At 27.9% G+C, this 17,339-nt stretch overlaps 1 protein-coding gene across 1 annotated transcript; it reads right to left on the bottom strand.

Annotated features, from left to right (window-relative positions):
• Window positions 1-6,708: 6,708 nt before the first annotated feature.
• LOC107929162 (uncharacterized) lies at window positions 6,709-8,644 on the bottom strand. Its single transcript, XM_016860523.2, has 3 exons — window positions 7,794-8,644; window positions 7,504-7,693; window positions 6,709-7,416 (listed from the first exon to the last, which is right to left on the bottom strand). Exons 1-3 carry the CDS (start codon window positions 8,211-8,213, stop codon window positions 6,890-6,892), a joined length of 1,137 nt encoding a protein of 378 aa, XP_016716012.2. The 5' UTR covers window positions 8,214-8,644; the 3' UTR covers window positions 6,709-6,889.
• Between the last annotated feature and the right edge of the window lie 8,695 nt (window positions 8,645-17,339).

Genomic DNA, 17,339 nt, shown 5'->3' with positions numbered 1-17,339 from the left:
TTATCAAATTCAAGAATTGAATGTGGCTTTATCCCTTTACCTTATAAACAATTGAAAAGAACAAAGCAAAAATGAAAGAAGTTTAAAGAGGGAAAGGGACAAATACAGGACCACATGTCACCAATATACAAGACTCCATAGACGTAGTGGATAAATAAGGAAAGAAACTTAATGAATAGATTCAATAAAGCTATATTTGTATAATATATAATATTAGAAAATTAATGTAACGTAACATTGTCTAATTTTATTAATTTTATTTATAAAAATTTTAAAACTTCATTGATAATGTAGGAAGGAAAATGTTAATATTTGGGATAATGTATGAAAGAAAATAAAAATAAATTTATTTTATTTTTATTCAGACCATTTTTGTGGGAAGAGAAAGCTAATAGTTGGTGAGGGGTTGCTTCCATGAAGACGTTATATTATTACTATCCAACTTGGGCAATTTGCTTTTGATTATTTTTCCTTTGCAAAAAAGAAAATAAAAATATAAAATAAAATAGAAAGGAAGAAAAAGGATGACCCACCAATCCATTACCAAACCTTAAAAACCAATAAAACCAAAATTAAATATATAACTTTTAAATAACATTAATATCTCGATTTTTATAATAATAAAAATTAGTAGGAAAAAAAATTAGAGTAACAATTTCATAATATTATGGATACTTAATAATCTGAAAATATGTAATTTTTAAATATTTGAATTCATAAAATAACATATACTTGTTATGATACATTAATATATATAAAAATAAAACATTAATTTAGAAAAGTTTACTTATAAAATTAAAATTTTTGGGTCACCGTTACATTGAAAACAAACTTTGGTATAAAAAAATTATTGATTAATGGCCCACGACAATGATTGTGAGATACATTATTTTTCTTATAAAAGTAACTAAAACATTAAAAAATAATTAAACAAAAACAGATTGATAAATGTCAGCAGGCTGGGGATTAAACAAAAGAAATATATATTTTAATTTTATTGTTATTAGTATGAGAGAGGTAATAAATTTAAACTTGGGATTTTTTAACTTAAAAAATAATTAGAATAGTAGCCACACTCGGTATAATTATACCGAACTTTAAGTTTTAGGTATGTTTTGTCTCGCGAAATGTAATTACATCTTTAAAAAATTGGAACTCGCTAAAGTTTTATCTGCATAATTTTCAACCTTAATACGATTTGGAGAGTGTAATTAAAGTGCAATTTAATATAACGATTACTTACAATAGTTACTTAAACATGCAACATATATGTATTTACAAGTATACATATTCAAAGATTATGTTATCTCCAAAACTTGAATGTACGGCTGAAATTTGAAAAGATTTTGATAAATATTAGACTCGAAAAATAAGTTTTGACAAAAACTTAGGATTATTTAAAATATGGACTAGGCTCGGGCTTCAATATTTAAAATTTGATCCAGCTTGATTAGTTTTCAAATTTATTTTTTTGTTTGTTTGTTTAAATATATATTATTATAATATAAATATTAAAAAATATTAAGTCAATTCTGTTTATAAATTTAATAAATGAACAAATTTATAATAGGAGTAAAAGATATATATTTTGAAAAATGAAAAATAATACAAGCAGATTTAAATAAATTCGACTATTAACAAGCTTGAATAAATTTTGAGATCCATATTTTAGACAGAGATAGAATCGAACAAATATACTAATATTGATACCATATATGAGCAACACTAACATTATGTTTGGTTCAGTGTATTACCTAATACAATACAGGCCGAATACGCGCGTATTACATGACGCCTCTAATCCGGCGTTTGGTTCGCTGTAATAGGCATTACGGGCGTAAACCAATCCCGACCTAATCCCCTTTTTCGCTGCTTTTGTAATCCCTTCCCAAATCCCTGTAATACCTATTACGTCCGCCTTCCGTCCCCTGCTCTCTGTTTTACCCTCCCTCCCTACCCGACCCTCTCCTATTCTGTCCTCAAAATTTCTCCTTCCATCTCCCACCGTTTTTGTTTATTATTCTGTCCTCATCGTTTCTTCAGTCTCTGTCTCCTCCCATTTCCTCCCAACCCTATCTGCAACTCTCTACTACTCTTCAATATTTTCACAAAATTGGAAATACCTGATAGCTGAATCCATTGAAAAAAGAGTGAAGCGTTTTTCGGGTCATCATCTTTAATCCAATATCGGGTGAGTTTTATTTCGGACCGAAATTAATCTGCCAATTCTTTTGTTCGACAATCTTTTATCAAATATTTTTGCATGGTTATGAATCTTTAGTCTTCAGTAGTTTCTGTTGAAATTGCTATTTTATTTATGAAATTGTTGCTGATTTCATTGGAATTATTGTATAATTGCACTTGTGGCTTTTTATTCTTCAGTAGTTTAATGCTGATTTCATGGTTATGAATCTTTTACTCTTCTGTAGTTTTAGTTAACGAAAGTTTTTCTGGGTTTAATATCCCTTGCTTTCTGATGGTGATTTCATATAAATTATGTGCGGTGTAATTTATAAATCCTGATTTTTGAAAGAGCAACATCAAAAAGTTTAAAGCATATACTTCTTTCAGTAAATCATATTTCCATTTTCGTATGACAAATTTTACATTTTGCTGTATAAAATTCATTACAAGATGAAGAAAAGTTTGGAGCTTTTGTTCTATATTCTTAGGTTCCAAGATTAACTAGAAGCAGCAACAGGGTTTTTGGATTAGTTTATCTTATTTCTCATTTTGTTTCTTCCAACTAAGCTTGTCTTTGTTTCTAAGTTTAGCTTCGGTGTATTGGTATTATAGGGAAGAATTTGGATGACAAGGGCGTCGAGGCTGCGGTCTTCAGTTTGGAAAGTCAGCCATAAGCATCCAGGTTCACCTCTGTAAATGTTAGTATCTTCATCACCTTGTAAGTGATAATTTCCTAATTGTTTGAAATTTGCTGTTTGCTGTGGTGGGTCTTTTATCAGGTTATAATGCGAGTGATTCAGATTCGGATGAAATCAAGGGTGATTCTTGAGTTTAACATACTTGGTCTCTACATTTCGAACATTTAGAATCGTGAGTGCCTTATTGCTTTGCTCTGATCTTCGTTTCATTAATTTGTGTTCTTCACTGCTGTGAATGTTGTATAAGAATAATCCTATAAGATTTAGAGCTGTTAGTGCCTCATTGCTCGACTTTGGTCTTCATTTGTGTAGCTCACATTTTTCACTGCGCTGAAGATTGTATAAAGAATAGTCATAAGTTCTGTTGCTGCTAGTTTGGTCACACAATTAAGTCTCTATCCCTGACTTTTGGGTGTGTATTTGACCAGAGAGTGCTGAAGTTGCACATTTTATATTCTTAGGTTTAGGACTCGGTCCTGTTATGTAATCATTGAGCATGGATAATTTATAATCTAGTTATTTCATATTATTTGCTACAAATTCACCCAAATCTGCACATGTTCTGTGATGAAACTATTTATATCGTAGGTTTGGACTATGGTCAGTCTAGACTATTTTCGTACCTAAATTCATATTCTTCTGTTAAATGATGTTTGTTTTATGTCATTCGGGGACGTTGTTTCTTGTGCTTGAGCCAGCCATGGATTAACTGTTATTTTTCCCCTTATCCCACTCATAGGACACTTTACTAGGCCTGATATGAATAGCACTTGTTTAATGGGATTTACTTGACTAAAGATGAATGGCAAGAGCCTCCATTACTTGACTTGTTTAATGAGCAAACATCTATCCTCATTCTAATTCCTTTTGAGGAATGTAGGGAAAGGGGAATGATGGGTTTTAATTGTGATAAGTCAAGCTGAGCTCTTTCATATACTTGTATTTTGCTCATTTACAAGCTAGATCAAGTAGGCTTACTATACTAAATAGCTTGACTTCATGCATTAGTGATCTCAAATAATGAGGTGAGAACTAATTACAAATAATGAGGGAAATGAGGAGGCAGTTCAGTGTAGGTTATTGAACTTGGATGTTTCTGGTTCGGATCCGCAAAGAGATCGAGACCAAGGGGGTTCCTCATCTTCAAACAAGAGAAAGAAGAAATCTGATGCTCGTGATAATGTGTTTTCTTCATTTAATGAGGCTGCCACTTTGTTCGGGGAGAAAATTCAGGCCGTTGGCGATCAAATCAGTAGGAGTTTTGCCTCCGAGGTGGTAGTTCAGCAGAAGTCAGAACAACATATGGAAGAGAGAGCTTCAAATTTATATTCAGCCTTATGGTCAATTGAAGGTTTAACCGACGATCAGCGGTATGATGCATTGAGTAAAATTCCCGACCATCCAACTCAAATGATCGTTTTCTTTAGTTTACCTTCAGTTGCCCGATTGGAATGGGTTAGGAGATTTCTTTCTTACCATTAAATATCAATGTTCAAACTTTTTGATGTTGTAAAACTATATAACATATGGATTTTAATGTACAATTTCATTTTCATCTAACCTTTTCTTAATATAAGTTAATTATGTTTATGCATAATATAATTCTCAAGTTATATATTGATTTTAGTAAATTCATATAAGAACATTTTATTATTAAGAATTTTATGAAATTATATATCACTATATAATTATATTTAATATTAATTATTTTAAATTGTATAAATTCATATAAGAAAATTTTTATTATCAAGAATTTTATGAAATTATATATTATTATTAAATTATATGTAATAATTATTATTTTAAATTATACAAATTCATAAACTATAATCATATTAGTTATAATAATTTTAAATTTTATTAAATCATATATTTAATTAAATCATATTAGTTATAATCATATATTATGATTTGAGTAAATTCATAGAAGAATTTTATTTATTAAGAATTTTATTAAATTATATATTTTAATTATAATATATTTAATAATAATTATGTTAATTTATATTTTACAGTATCATATATTATGATTTGAGTAAATTCATATAAGAATATTAATTTTTAAGAATTTTATTAAATTATATATTTTAATTATAATATATTTAATAATAATTATGTTTAAATATGATTAAATTATTTATTATTGATATTAATCTTATTAAAATTTAAATAATAATAACAATAATAATTTACCAAAACAAATTTATGCTAATTATTAAGAATTTTATTAAATTATATATTTTAATTAAAATATATTTAATAATAATTATGTTTAAATATGATTAAATTATTTATTATTGATAATAATAATCTTATTAAAATTTAAATAACAATAACAATAATCATTTACCAAAACAAATTTCTGCTAAGGGTATTCTAGTCATTTTAGTTTTTTCATTATGCTATTACACCTCTATTACACTCAACCAAACACAGGATTACTATTACGCCTCTATTCCATTACATTCAACCAAACAGTTGATTTGCTATTACACAGCTTTTCCGTTACACCTCTATTCCATTACACCTCTAATCCAATACACCTCTAATCCAATACAGCGAACCAAACGTGCCCTAAAGGTTGGCAGGAGCTCGGGCCACCTAAATGGAAAAATTAACTTTTAACTTGTTTATAATTTTCATAAAAGATTTCAATTTTTTTTAATTTCTCCCTTAAGCCGAGCCCAAAGGGTTCTATTCTTATGAATTCTCCCCCTAAAAATGCCTCGTTTTTATCGAAAAAGAAAATTATAATTCTTCAATTTTATGAACCCAATTTTGACTTCTTTCATTTTGTTTGAAGATTGAAGTATCTGCAAGGCACCAAGACAGTCAAAATAGGAACCTTCAACATTCAACCAATGGAAAATTGCACACGTGGAATAAAGAAATAAAATTTAAAAATGCTTTTCGATAAGATCATAAATAAATCTTTTTAAAATATTTGCTCAATATCCATCAACTTTGTTTGATGCTCGGAGAATGAGACTCCAGGAGGCCTCCTTTGGCTTTTATATGCCGTCATAAACAATCACCTCGTTAAGCATTTAAAAATAAAATAAAAACTGAAATCCAATATCCTAAAAAGATGAGAAAAAAAATAAATTAAAGTGAAAATAATAATAATAAAGTTGCATACTCCATTGTTCCCTCTCAAGCAACAACACCTACCAAATTTGCACATAAATAATCAAATAAAGGCGAATCATGAAAGACTTAACAATGTGTTTCTGATTTTCGCTACATTTGAGATTTTTTTTTTTTACTTTCTTTAAGGTTTATTTCTGCTCTCCATCCCTATATTTTTTATGTATTTCAAATTTAATCCTTTTACTTTGCCCCTCATAAACCATGTTGAGGAATTTTACAACCCGAAACAACAGTTTTTCATGCGTGTAATATTAACTACGTGAGCAACTTATTTTTAAATGTCATGTAATTCAATTTAACTTATATTAATAGGATATAGAGACTAAATTCATAAGACTATATTATTGTACATTTAAAATGTAGGTGAATTCATTTACTTTTCAAATTAAAAAAATATAACTTGAATTATTATTACTAATTTTTTCTATTATTTTTTAAGTTCTTTATTTTATTTTCTATTAAATGACTACTATGTAATTTTTTTATTTTAAAAATTATAACATCTAATTTTTAAAAATAATTATGACGTTAACAATTCAATCTCAATTTTGAAATCTAAAAAACAAAACAAAAATTAAATTCTGGAGTATAAAATTAAAAAACCAAATTCTAAGTGAAAAATATAGGGACTCAAAGCTTATTCTACCCTTTTAATTTTCTGAGAAAATTTTACTTGTTTTTTTTAATCTCTATTTAATTACTTTTATTACAACGGTGCACGGTAATAGATTTACTGCCTCTTACAAACGAAAGAAATAAACCCTTTCGAACCAAAAAAAAAAGATTATACGATTTTTTATATTATCCAGATTTTTTTTTATTTTTTATAATCAGCTGAAAATTTTAACAAAATTTTTTTACGGCTTCTCTTTGAACAGAGAAGCCAATCCGGTGACGATCTTAGTTCCTCTTTCTACACTCTTCGGTTTGACCGCCGGTGGCTGCCACGTGGTGACCGGACTCTCCGGTAATTTTATTTCGCCGGAATTTTCCTCCGATAAGGCTGTTTTTTCCTCGCCGAAAATTAAGTCTAGCTCTCCACAACCGGAATAGATTGTTTCTTCGACATCGGTTTGGGCTGAAACGTCATCGGCTTGGGAAGAGGTTCTGGTGAATTGAGAGAGCCATTTGGCTCGCATGTACTCGGTTTTTCTCCAAGGAGGTAGGTGCATGCCTTTGTTTTTCAAGCTCTGTTTGGCCGCTTCCGATATGATCGTAACAATCCGGTCGAGACGGTCCGGTTTTCCGACGAAAATGAACGGCAGTGATTGGACGATCGCTTTGTAAGTCCCGGTTGATCGCGCCATCTCAAACTCCGATCTGAAATCAACGTCGATCAACATTCTCTCCCCTTCCATAACCACATCTATATACTCATAATCACCTAAAATAACAAGAAATCAAAATTTTAATTACTTGTTTAAGATTACATTTTCAAATTTTAGAATAATCTAGAAAAGAAAATAGTTACCGGCAGGGAAAGAAGGAGATTTGTCCCATTTTGATTTGCAAATTGAAGAGTTATAGCCAAGTGAAAGTAAACCGTCGGTCACGATCTTCCTCAAATCATCTTTCCGTTTACAGTTTTTATTCTTTTCAACGATCATCGCCGTGTCAGCTAAGAGGTTTCTCTCGACGACAGTGGCGCATTGTACCAGACTCTGAAATTTAAAATTTTCAACATTTTTTTGTTAAATTTTGTTGGAAAAAGGGGGGGGGAATAGGACTGTCATTTCTTTAATTTTTTTAAGAACGATTTACCTTGACAGTTTCGCAAGTATCAGGCGGTGATCCGTTGGAAGACTCACTGAACTCATCAAACTCGTCATCGGAGCTATCGTTGCTGTTACCATTAAAGCAATTACAGCGGTTACGGCCGTACTTAGCTGGAGGCGGCTGCGGTGGCGGTTGCTTGTCGTTGTGGCTATCTTCGATGAAATTTCTAACCATTTTATCCAAACATATCGAACTCGGCTCGAACTCAGTCGTCCCATCTTTGTTGCTAAACTGAGTTTCACCAATACTCGACTTCTCCGCTGCTGATACTCTCAGAACGCTCGGAAACTGCCGGTCGAAGAGCCTTTTAATAAGAGATTTAAGCACTGGCTTGACCGGTTCTGCTCGAGCCGGAGCAGTTTCTTTCCCTGCCCGTGAATCAGTGTCGATCGGCTGAACCTTCATCGGAAAAAAGGTCAGAGCTTCTCTTCCCTTCTTTCGGTCTAAAACTCTAAAACCCTCCTCACTTCTCTGTGCTCAGTTCTAATCAAAATCTTGAAATCTTAAAAACTCAACTAAAAAATCTAATCAGTTAATGACTCCGATTACATCTGCATGTACATCCCAAAAACAAATCAAACGGGAAAAAAAAAACCATGCACATTAATTAGCCAAAAGGTAAGCTACTTTAGCCCCAAAAGAGTTAGGTTTCTTCGTGAAAGACGTAGCGACGATGATCGGAGATGCGAACATGGCGTATAGAAAGAAAATATCTGTTCGCCGGAATATACATTCTCCGGCAACGGTGAATAGGGAGCTTTTTCTTTTCTTTCTTTCTTTTTTTTTTTTTTTGGATGATGGGCAGAATGAAGGGAAAGATAATCTGCCTGTGGCCTTTTCTAGTAGAGCTCGAAAATTTATTTTCATTTTTATTTTTTTTGCCTCTGTGAAGGCTGACTTGGACTTAGTAATCCCCCCCTTGAATCCTACGTGGCATCATTTATCCTTAACGACGTGGGTTAAATATTAATTTCACACGCTAAAGGAAAGTGAAATTATACTGTGGTCCTTTCCCCCCACTGTCCCACGATTTTCGGTGGTATTGGGAATTGTAAGGAAATAAGGCGGGGGTAAATTTGAAATTTAAGAAAAAAACGTGAAGGGCAAGAAAGGAAGGGGGATGGATTTTTATTGTGAGTGCAGTTAGATTGTTTTGAGAGGTGTGCGCCTAACATTATGCGACACGTACTCCATCTCCAGAGTCTCTATCATAACCTTGATCTTGGACCGTCTGATCATGATTATTTGGTTTTAGTGCTGATGATCAGTTTTAGTGGGGGCCGTATCCATGTACCCTTTTTTTAAGTGTTTCATTTTAATAATTAATAGAAATTAATTAAAGATAGAAGCTAATAGTTTTAGAATCGGGGTACTCATTAATATTCGATTTGATTAGTTTATTCCGTTTAAATTACTTAATTATCGATTAATTATTTTTTAATTTAATTCAATTAATTTATAATTATTTACGAGTCGATCTAAATAATACTTATGTATATTTTATAGTCCATGAAAATTAGTTATTTCAAAGTTAACGATTATCCCTCTTAATACAATATGTCTTACCGTTTTACTATTATGCTCAAACATTTCTTTTGTCTTCTATTACAACTCTTTTACAATTCTTTTTATGAAATAAAATCCTGATTTCTTTTTCATTAATAGAATTTTTGAATAGGTTATGAAGTCGAGTCTTTTTATTGTTTGAATATGGCAGTAAATAAAACTGTTTAAAAATATAACAATAAGCAAAGAAAAGTACAAATGTTGTACCATGGAAGACAAAGAAAATATTATTTGGGTAAGATGAAATAAATTTGTAGAAATTATGACAAAAGAAATAAATAAATTTACAGAAACTAAGGTTTATAATTAGCATCATGATATAAACAATTAAAGTTTTGTTTGGTAAGAAAATTTGAAAGAGAATAAAAATTAAAAATAATTGTTAATCCAACAATAAGTTGTCACATTAATAAGATTATTGGTGTAGGTTTTGTATGATTGTGGTGTTTTAAAATTTATATACAAAATTGAATATATACCTTTCTCTATCTGGGTGTTTAGCTTTTATGGACTGCCATGCTTTAATCATAGTTAAGGAATAATATAATAATTAGAAATATATTTTTATACGATTGGGGGAAAAGGGTGGTCCAATTTGTAAAAATAAAATAAAAAGTCTTGGGGATAGGTCACATGAAAATGGGGTAGGAAAGGTACAATTTGATAATGATAGGTGACTCAAATTGCTAATAATTTAGCTGAATTCATGTTAAGATAAGAAGGAAATGAAGATCAAGTCAAATAGTGATTGTTTTTATATAAGTTAATTAATATGTATCACATTTAGGGTATGGAATAATATAATATAAATATATATTTTAGAGAAAGATATAAAGATCAAAAAAACTATAAGATATTTGTAATCTAAAATTAAATAATAATAATAATTGTAGTCATTTGTCAAAATCTAGATTAATTTTCAATTTTTGTAGAGTCTAGTAAGATGATGAAATTAATAATTAAACCTTTATTATTTACTATTAAAATTATTTTATATTTTATTAAAATAAACCCATTTGATCCAATGGATTCAATCCAAATTTTGAGCATTAACATTGATTCAAATATAAAGGAGAAATGGATAAAGAAAAAGTTTAAAAAAAATGGGGAAAAAAAGGTTAAGAATTTGATAGAAAGAGTTTGAATGAAGATTCTTACAACTCTTCATATGTACGCTTGTCTGGTCATTATCTTCAATGTTGTGTTCATAAAAAGGCACCAAATTTAAGACATGACATTATTTAGTGTACGACTTATCTCTTCTTTCCCTTTTAATTATTGATTTGTGTGTGAAAGAGAATTATTGGGTACAAAAGATAAAACTAAGCATAATTACACTACAAGTGCTTTTAAAATTCTTTTATCAATAATAATATTAGAGAAGTTGATAGAAATGACAAAATTTAAACTCGCGCCATCTAAGTATTTGATAGAAATTTCAAAAGTTAAACAATTTAGAAACTCGAGTTATAGTGAGACTAGGACTATTTTAAAATATTTATTTTAAACTAGGCACTAGAAAAATTAATTCCCAAATTCTGGAATTTCCAAATCCGCCTAAATCATTCACCATAAGTTTTACTAATTTCCAATTTAAGGACTAAATGGCATTTTCTTTTTTGGGTGACTAAAACCCAATATGATTATGTTAGAAAATACTCAAATTGCTATTTTAGTGTTAGTAAGTTAATAAATTCAAGCAAACATACCCCCAAAACGGTGGGAACAGAAAGAACATTAGAGTAATTTCGTTGGAAATAAACATGATATATATATATCATTTTAGTTTTTAGTAAGTTTAAGATGCATGCATTCAGAATTTTTTTTTTAAAAATTAACTCTGTTTTTAGGGAATTTTAAAAATAATTTATCGGCCGATTGAGTCCTACCTCGATTGGCATGGATATTGTTATCGATAAAGGAAGACGTGGGTTTGAGTGTGTTGAAACGCGTTACCCTGGTATATGTAAGTTGAGGATGAGAAAGTTTTAAAATTTATAAAAATAGAGATTTTTGGATTGGGTCTCGACCTTTTCTTCTTTTTTGAATTATTTCACACATGTTCATTCAAGCCAAGGTTGGAGTAAAGTTAGGGTAATTCAAATAGTCTAGTTTACCATTTTAAAGATATAAAAGCTTAACCCGAATTAAAAGAAAAACCATGTCTCAAATTCATCTTAAATGAATAACTTGGACAAATATATAAAGTAAAATTATGATGGAAGAAGAAAAATACAAAAGGCATAGTAGGGAAAATGATCACATAAAGGAAGGCATCTAATGTTAATTAGTGTGAAACCTTTTGAATTTTCATTCTCACTTTTGAAAGATGTAGGGCTATTGCCAACAAAATCCCTATATTCAAGGGGAAGCAAACAATAATCAAAAAGTTTGAAAAAGAAACACCATGCCCTCCCTAGTTTTCCACTTTCCTCACACAACACTAATGGGGCCAAACCTAATATTCAATCTTCTCTTTTTCTTCATTTATGCACAAAGATTGTGATGGGAAAGCCTAAACCATGTTTCATACATTACAAACAAGCCATTAATCCAATAGCTTTATGTTTCTTTTTATGCACAATGTTGGATCTTTGATGTGTCAAGACTTAATTGATTTCACTTTAGTGGAACTTACTTCCATTATGCATATTTATATTATTTATCGCTTTTTTATAAAAGATTTTTTTAACTTTAGGGATTCACATGCTTTGAATCGATGTTAAGAGAAACTTAAATAAAAATAAAAAAAATTGTTAAATTATTAGTTTTCAATTCAATCAATTTAATTGGTTTGTTGTAATTTTTTTTTATGTCTAAGTGCTAATTGAATGTAAAATACCAAGTTCAAAATTTAGAGTCTACAGAGAGTTTTATCTCAATATCACTTTCAGCCAGAACAAGACTAAACTTAGACCGCAAAATGAATGAAGATGCTCATGAATATATATATATATAAAAAAATTACCAATTATAATTATAATGAAATCAATTCAAAGTGCAATCAAACTTAAATCCATAATATATCTAAATCAAATCAGCATATTATGGACGTAAATCCAGAGTAAATTTGAGAGAAATCTAGACATAGTGATCACAAAGGATGAAACTCGACTCTAGGTAGCCAAGGCGCCTCAAAGGTCATAAGTTGTAATATTATGTAAACATATTTATGAATTTAATATTTATATTTGTAGATTTTTTAAATATAATTTATAAATAAGTAATTATTTGAAATACTAAAAATGGAATTTTATTTTTTAAGTATAACATAAAACACTCATAAATTTTTTAACCCACTTAGTTAAAAGTATTTCTCAATCAATTTATTTGATTTACAATATTATGCATTTAATTCAAAATTCAAAATTTATGAATTTAGACATAAATTTTCTTTGGACAATGAAAGAAAAGCATTAACCTTTTTGTGTGTTTTGATGATTGCATAATTAAAGGTTTTATTTTAGTTGAAATCTTTCATCTATATCTTTATTCATGTCCTTAGATCTTATTTTCCCCATAAAACTTGCTTTATATATCTTCACTTATTCTACTCATCAAATTTTGTCACATTTCTTACTCATTACTCACAGTTAATTGGTGTAATTGGTGGGTGAGAGCTCAATTGTAATTTTTTTTAAAAATACAATTATAATTGCAACTATAATTATGATTATTATATAACATGATCGAATTAATATTTCAACCTAAACTACAATAAATTTAGATAGGACTCCAATACGAGAAGACTTACATCCAGGGGCGAAACCAAAAAATAAAAAAATTAGGGGCCGAAATTAAATTATAATTTTTACGATAATAAAAATGTAAAATTTAAAGGATTAAATCAAAATTTTATCATTTTTAGGGGTAAATTTTCCCATGTTTACATCATAATAAAATATGGACCGAAAACTTACACATAATATTTACGCATACTATGACTCGAAAATAGGGTTTTAAAATTTTCAAATCTCAAGTATCAACCTTATATTCAAGCTAAAGTCTAATTAGTGATTTTTATTTTTATTTTTATTTTTTATTGATGAAAATTTACTTTTATAAAACTGAAAAAATATATAGTAGAGCTTTTTTTTTAATTTATGAGATAAATAATTAAAGTTATTTGTTCTAAAAATCATAAGATATCTAGAAATATGACAAAATGGGAAATATTTGTATGAAACAATGACGCCACATCATCTGTAGTATTTTCCAAATAGTTTAATGCTACATTAGCAAATTCATCCTGAAGTTCAGCATTTTCACCTTGAAAAAAATTAAATCCAAATGAAAATCCTATAATTCAAGATTAAATTGCTAACACGACATTAAACTATTGAAAATGAATAATATCATTGTTTCATACCGTCATTTCTCTAGATAGACATTGTAATATTTATACATAATAAGTTAAAACGTAATTTAATGGAAAAAACTTTTGAAAATTTTAAATTTGTTCTTTCTCAAATCAAATATTTAAATTTGTTGAATAGTTAATTAGTAATTAATTTGAAGTTTTTATAATGTTTATAAATTTAATAGAATCACTTTTCTATATATTTTTTCAAATATATAATTAGTTTTGTTCCTTTTGCTATTAAGAAAATCAGTGAATGTACCTAAAAGGTCCCTCTAATATAGGGACCTGATTAAATTAATCTCTCTATTACTAAATAGATCAATTTAGTATTTGTACTATTAAAAAGAATCAAATAAGACAGAGTTAACATTTACTATATAAAAAATATCATTTTCTGTTTAATAAAATTAATATATTTAAAGTTTTTATGGTTTTATAAATGAAATCTTTTATTTGTAATTAAATTGCAATTGAAAACAAATTCAAGACATTTTTTTATACATTAAATGTTAACTCTATTACAATTTAGACATATTTGCTTCTTTTTAATAGTATAAGGGCTAAATTGATCCATTTAATAATAGAGGGACTAATTTAATATAGTCCCTGTAATACAGGGACTTCCCAAATACTTTAACCTGAGAAAATCACTATTAGTATTTGTATATAGAAAAAGGAAATAGCATATCTTTGCAAGCGAACTGCCTTAACCCAACCCAATACATTTCCAACCCACCACTTTTAATTTAAACAATTGTTAAAATATTCTTTAAGTCCTTGTGGTTTCTATACATTTAGAATTTAGTCCCTCCATTTTTATTGTCAAAATTTTAATCCTCTACTTTTTTTTTCTTTAATTTGAAAATGCAAGTGTAATTTTTTTGTACTGTTAAATTTTTTACTAAAACCAGGTCCAGTATAATGTCATCTTTTTATTATATGGTTATGATTACCAAGTGAGCATTTTTTATTAAAAAATGTCATACCACCGAATTTAATACAATAATTTTAATGATGTTAGCAATTAAACTTACATTTTTAAATCTTAAAAATATAGAAATTACACTATTAAAAATTTAAATTTCAAATATACAAAAAAATATATTTAATATTTTAACCTTTAAAAACCAATCATTCTTTTAAACTATTATATGATATTGTGAATATATAATTAGATAACTCTCTTTCTTTCTTTCTTGAAGAAATGGTTCTTCTGGAATATGCTAATGCCATCATACAAATTGGCCAAACTTTGGTCACCAGTACCACCCTAATATTTTACAAATATAAATTTATATGATTTATAATTTTTTAAAATTCCATTCTTATATTTTATTCATATAAATTATACTCATAAAATATGTAACAAATTAAAAATATATAAATTTTTAATAATTTCCATTCAAATTTTTACCTTCATTATCAAATCTCACAATTAAATTATTAAATAAAATTATATAGAGAATACATATGATGGCCTATGGTCAAAGGTGTTCACCATCCCAGGTGTGGCCTGAATTCAAGTCGCGCTAATCGCATTTGTTATTTAATCTTTACTCTATTATTGTAATTCACCAAAAAATTATATAAATAATATAAAATTGAAACTATCATAAGTGGATTATAAAGTCATGTTGAATGCAACCAATTAAAACCAAATAGGAGCAAATGTCATAAAGTAGGAGTGCCACTATTACCTCTTATCTTCTCCACCCACAAAGACCTTATTTGTTAGCCTAATCTGTATCTTTAATTTCCAAATACCTAATCAAATTTATCTACTCATATTGTACTTTTAATAAAATTGTACCTAATCAAGCTGTGCTTTTTAAAAATATCTAAGCAGATTGTACTTTTTTTAAGGTAATTTTTTAATTTATTATGTCACCCACTTGAAATTTTTTATTATATTATATTTATATTTGTTTTTTTTAAATATATATAACAAAACATGTTACTACACTTTAAATTTCTTTCCCTTTTTATAAAAAAATTAAAATAATCGAGATTTTTATGAATTATTATTTGATATACGAGTTGTGAAAATTTTTTAATTTATTAAAACATTCTCAAGAATGGAATTATTATGAATTGCAATTTTATGGGAATTTTAATAGTTTATATCTAAGAATTGACAAGAATAAAGATTTAATAGCAAATTCTTTCTTCTCAATAATTTAATACTAAATTCAAAAAATATAAAAAAATTAAATATATATATATCTATATATTACAATGATAAATATGTCCTTAATCCCTAAACATAAAGACCCAAAATTGTTGATGACAATAACTATGTATTTTAAAGTTTGAAGTTAGTGATAGAAGACATTAATAATGAAGGCATATCATTTTGTCAATGTATGTATCACTATCCTATTATTAATATATTATTTTTAAGATTTCTCAAGCAATAGGATCCACAAAAAAAGAGAGAAATATATATTTTTTGTTCATAAAAAATTAATAAAATTCTTGCTTTCCCTAGTTATTGCCTATTGCTTTAGTCACATTGATAAGAGCTTAAATATAATATTTTCTTAATCTTCTTACAATCATATATTAAATTAGTAGGTGCATATCATACTTTAAATTTATTATTAATTGTGATATATATATATATTGGGAATTTAAAAATGCACCTAATTAATCCCATCTCAAACTTTAATTTTATCTCTCTCCCATAAATTAATCCAGGAGATTATTTTGTAAAACTTAAATTTTATTACAACCTTATTTTTTTAGTTACATGATTATCAAGCGAGTATTTTTCTTATTTTAAAATCTCACACAAATTAGTTTAACAGTGTTAACAATTGGAACTGTATTTTGAAATTTTAAAAATATAGAAATTTTACATTATATTTACTTGACTTGTATAATATACCTTCCATTAATTATGAAAATAATACCTTGTTTGTTTGTATCAATTACAACAAAATTGGTGTGTTAAAGCATGGAAAATTTGCTTCCCCATGTATATAATAATGGAGATGATGACTGATGAGGACATAAAGGTGTTTGATTAAGAAAGCTATTTATATGAAATGATGGCAGTTGGGACTGTTGTGGTTTGGATTCTTCTTTTGGGTATTTATTTTATTTTATTTTATTTTTGGCAAAGCCAAACAAAACTTTGTACTAATATTGTTTTATTTATTTGTTTTTTTTACCCTCTCTAAGGTTAGGTCCACTTTCAGGAAAAATAAATTGTATAATTACCTATTTCATTACAGTGTTTTTATATATGTATAAAATTTTGGCCCCATTTGTGGTTTGTTTGAGTGCGATCCTATGATATTATTTAATGCTTACAAAAATTCATTTTATTTTTTTAAATGTTAATAATTATTTAATATGCACCTTTAATTGATTTTAATTTACAACTTCTCATGATTATAATTACTTTGAACTAAAAAAGTGTAAGAAGAAACAAACTATCAGCAAAATAATAAAAAATAAGAGTTCGTATATTAGATTTTTTGTTTCAAAAAACAATGATAGTTAAAATAATGGGTTATTAATGAGAAATTATTTGATAAATGGATAGTTTTACATAGATTTGTTTATAGGTCAGATCGAAAGTCCGTTCGAAAAGTGAG

This window comes from Gossypium hirsutum, chromosome D09 (genome assembly GCF_007990345.1).
Source record: "Gossypium hirsutum isolate 1008001.06 chromosome D09, Gossypium_hirsutum_v2.1, whole genome shotgun sequence".
Taxonomy (NCBI): domain Eukaryota; kingdom Viridiplantae; phylum Streptophyta; class Magnoliopsida; order Malvales; family Malvaceae; genus Gossypium; species Gossypium hirsutum.
This window is presented reverse-complemented; position numbering and strand designations above follow the sequence as displayed.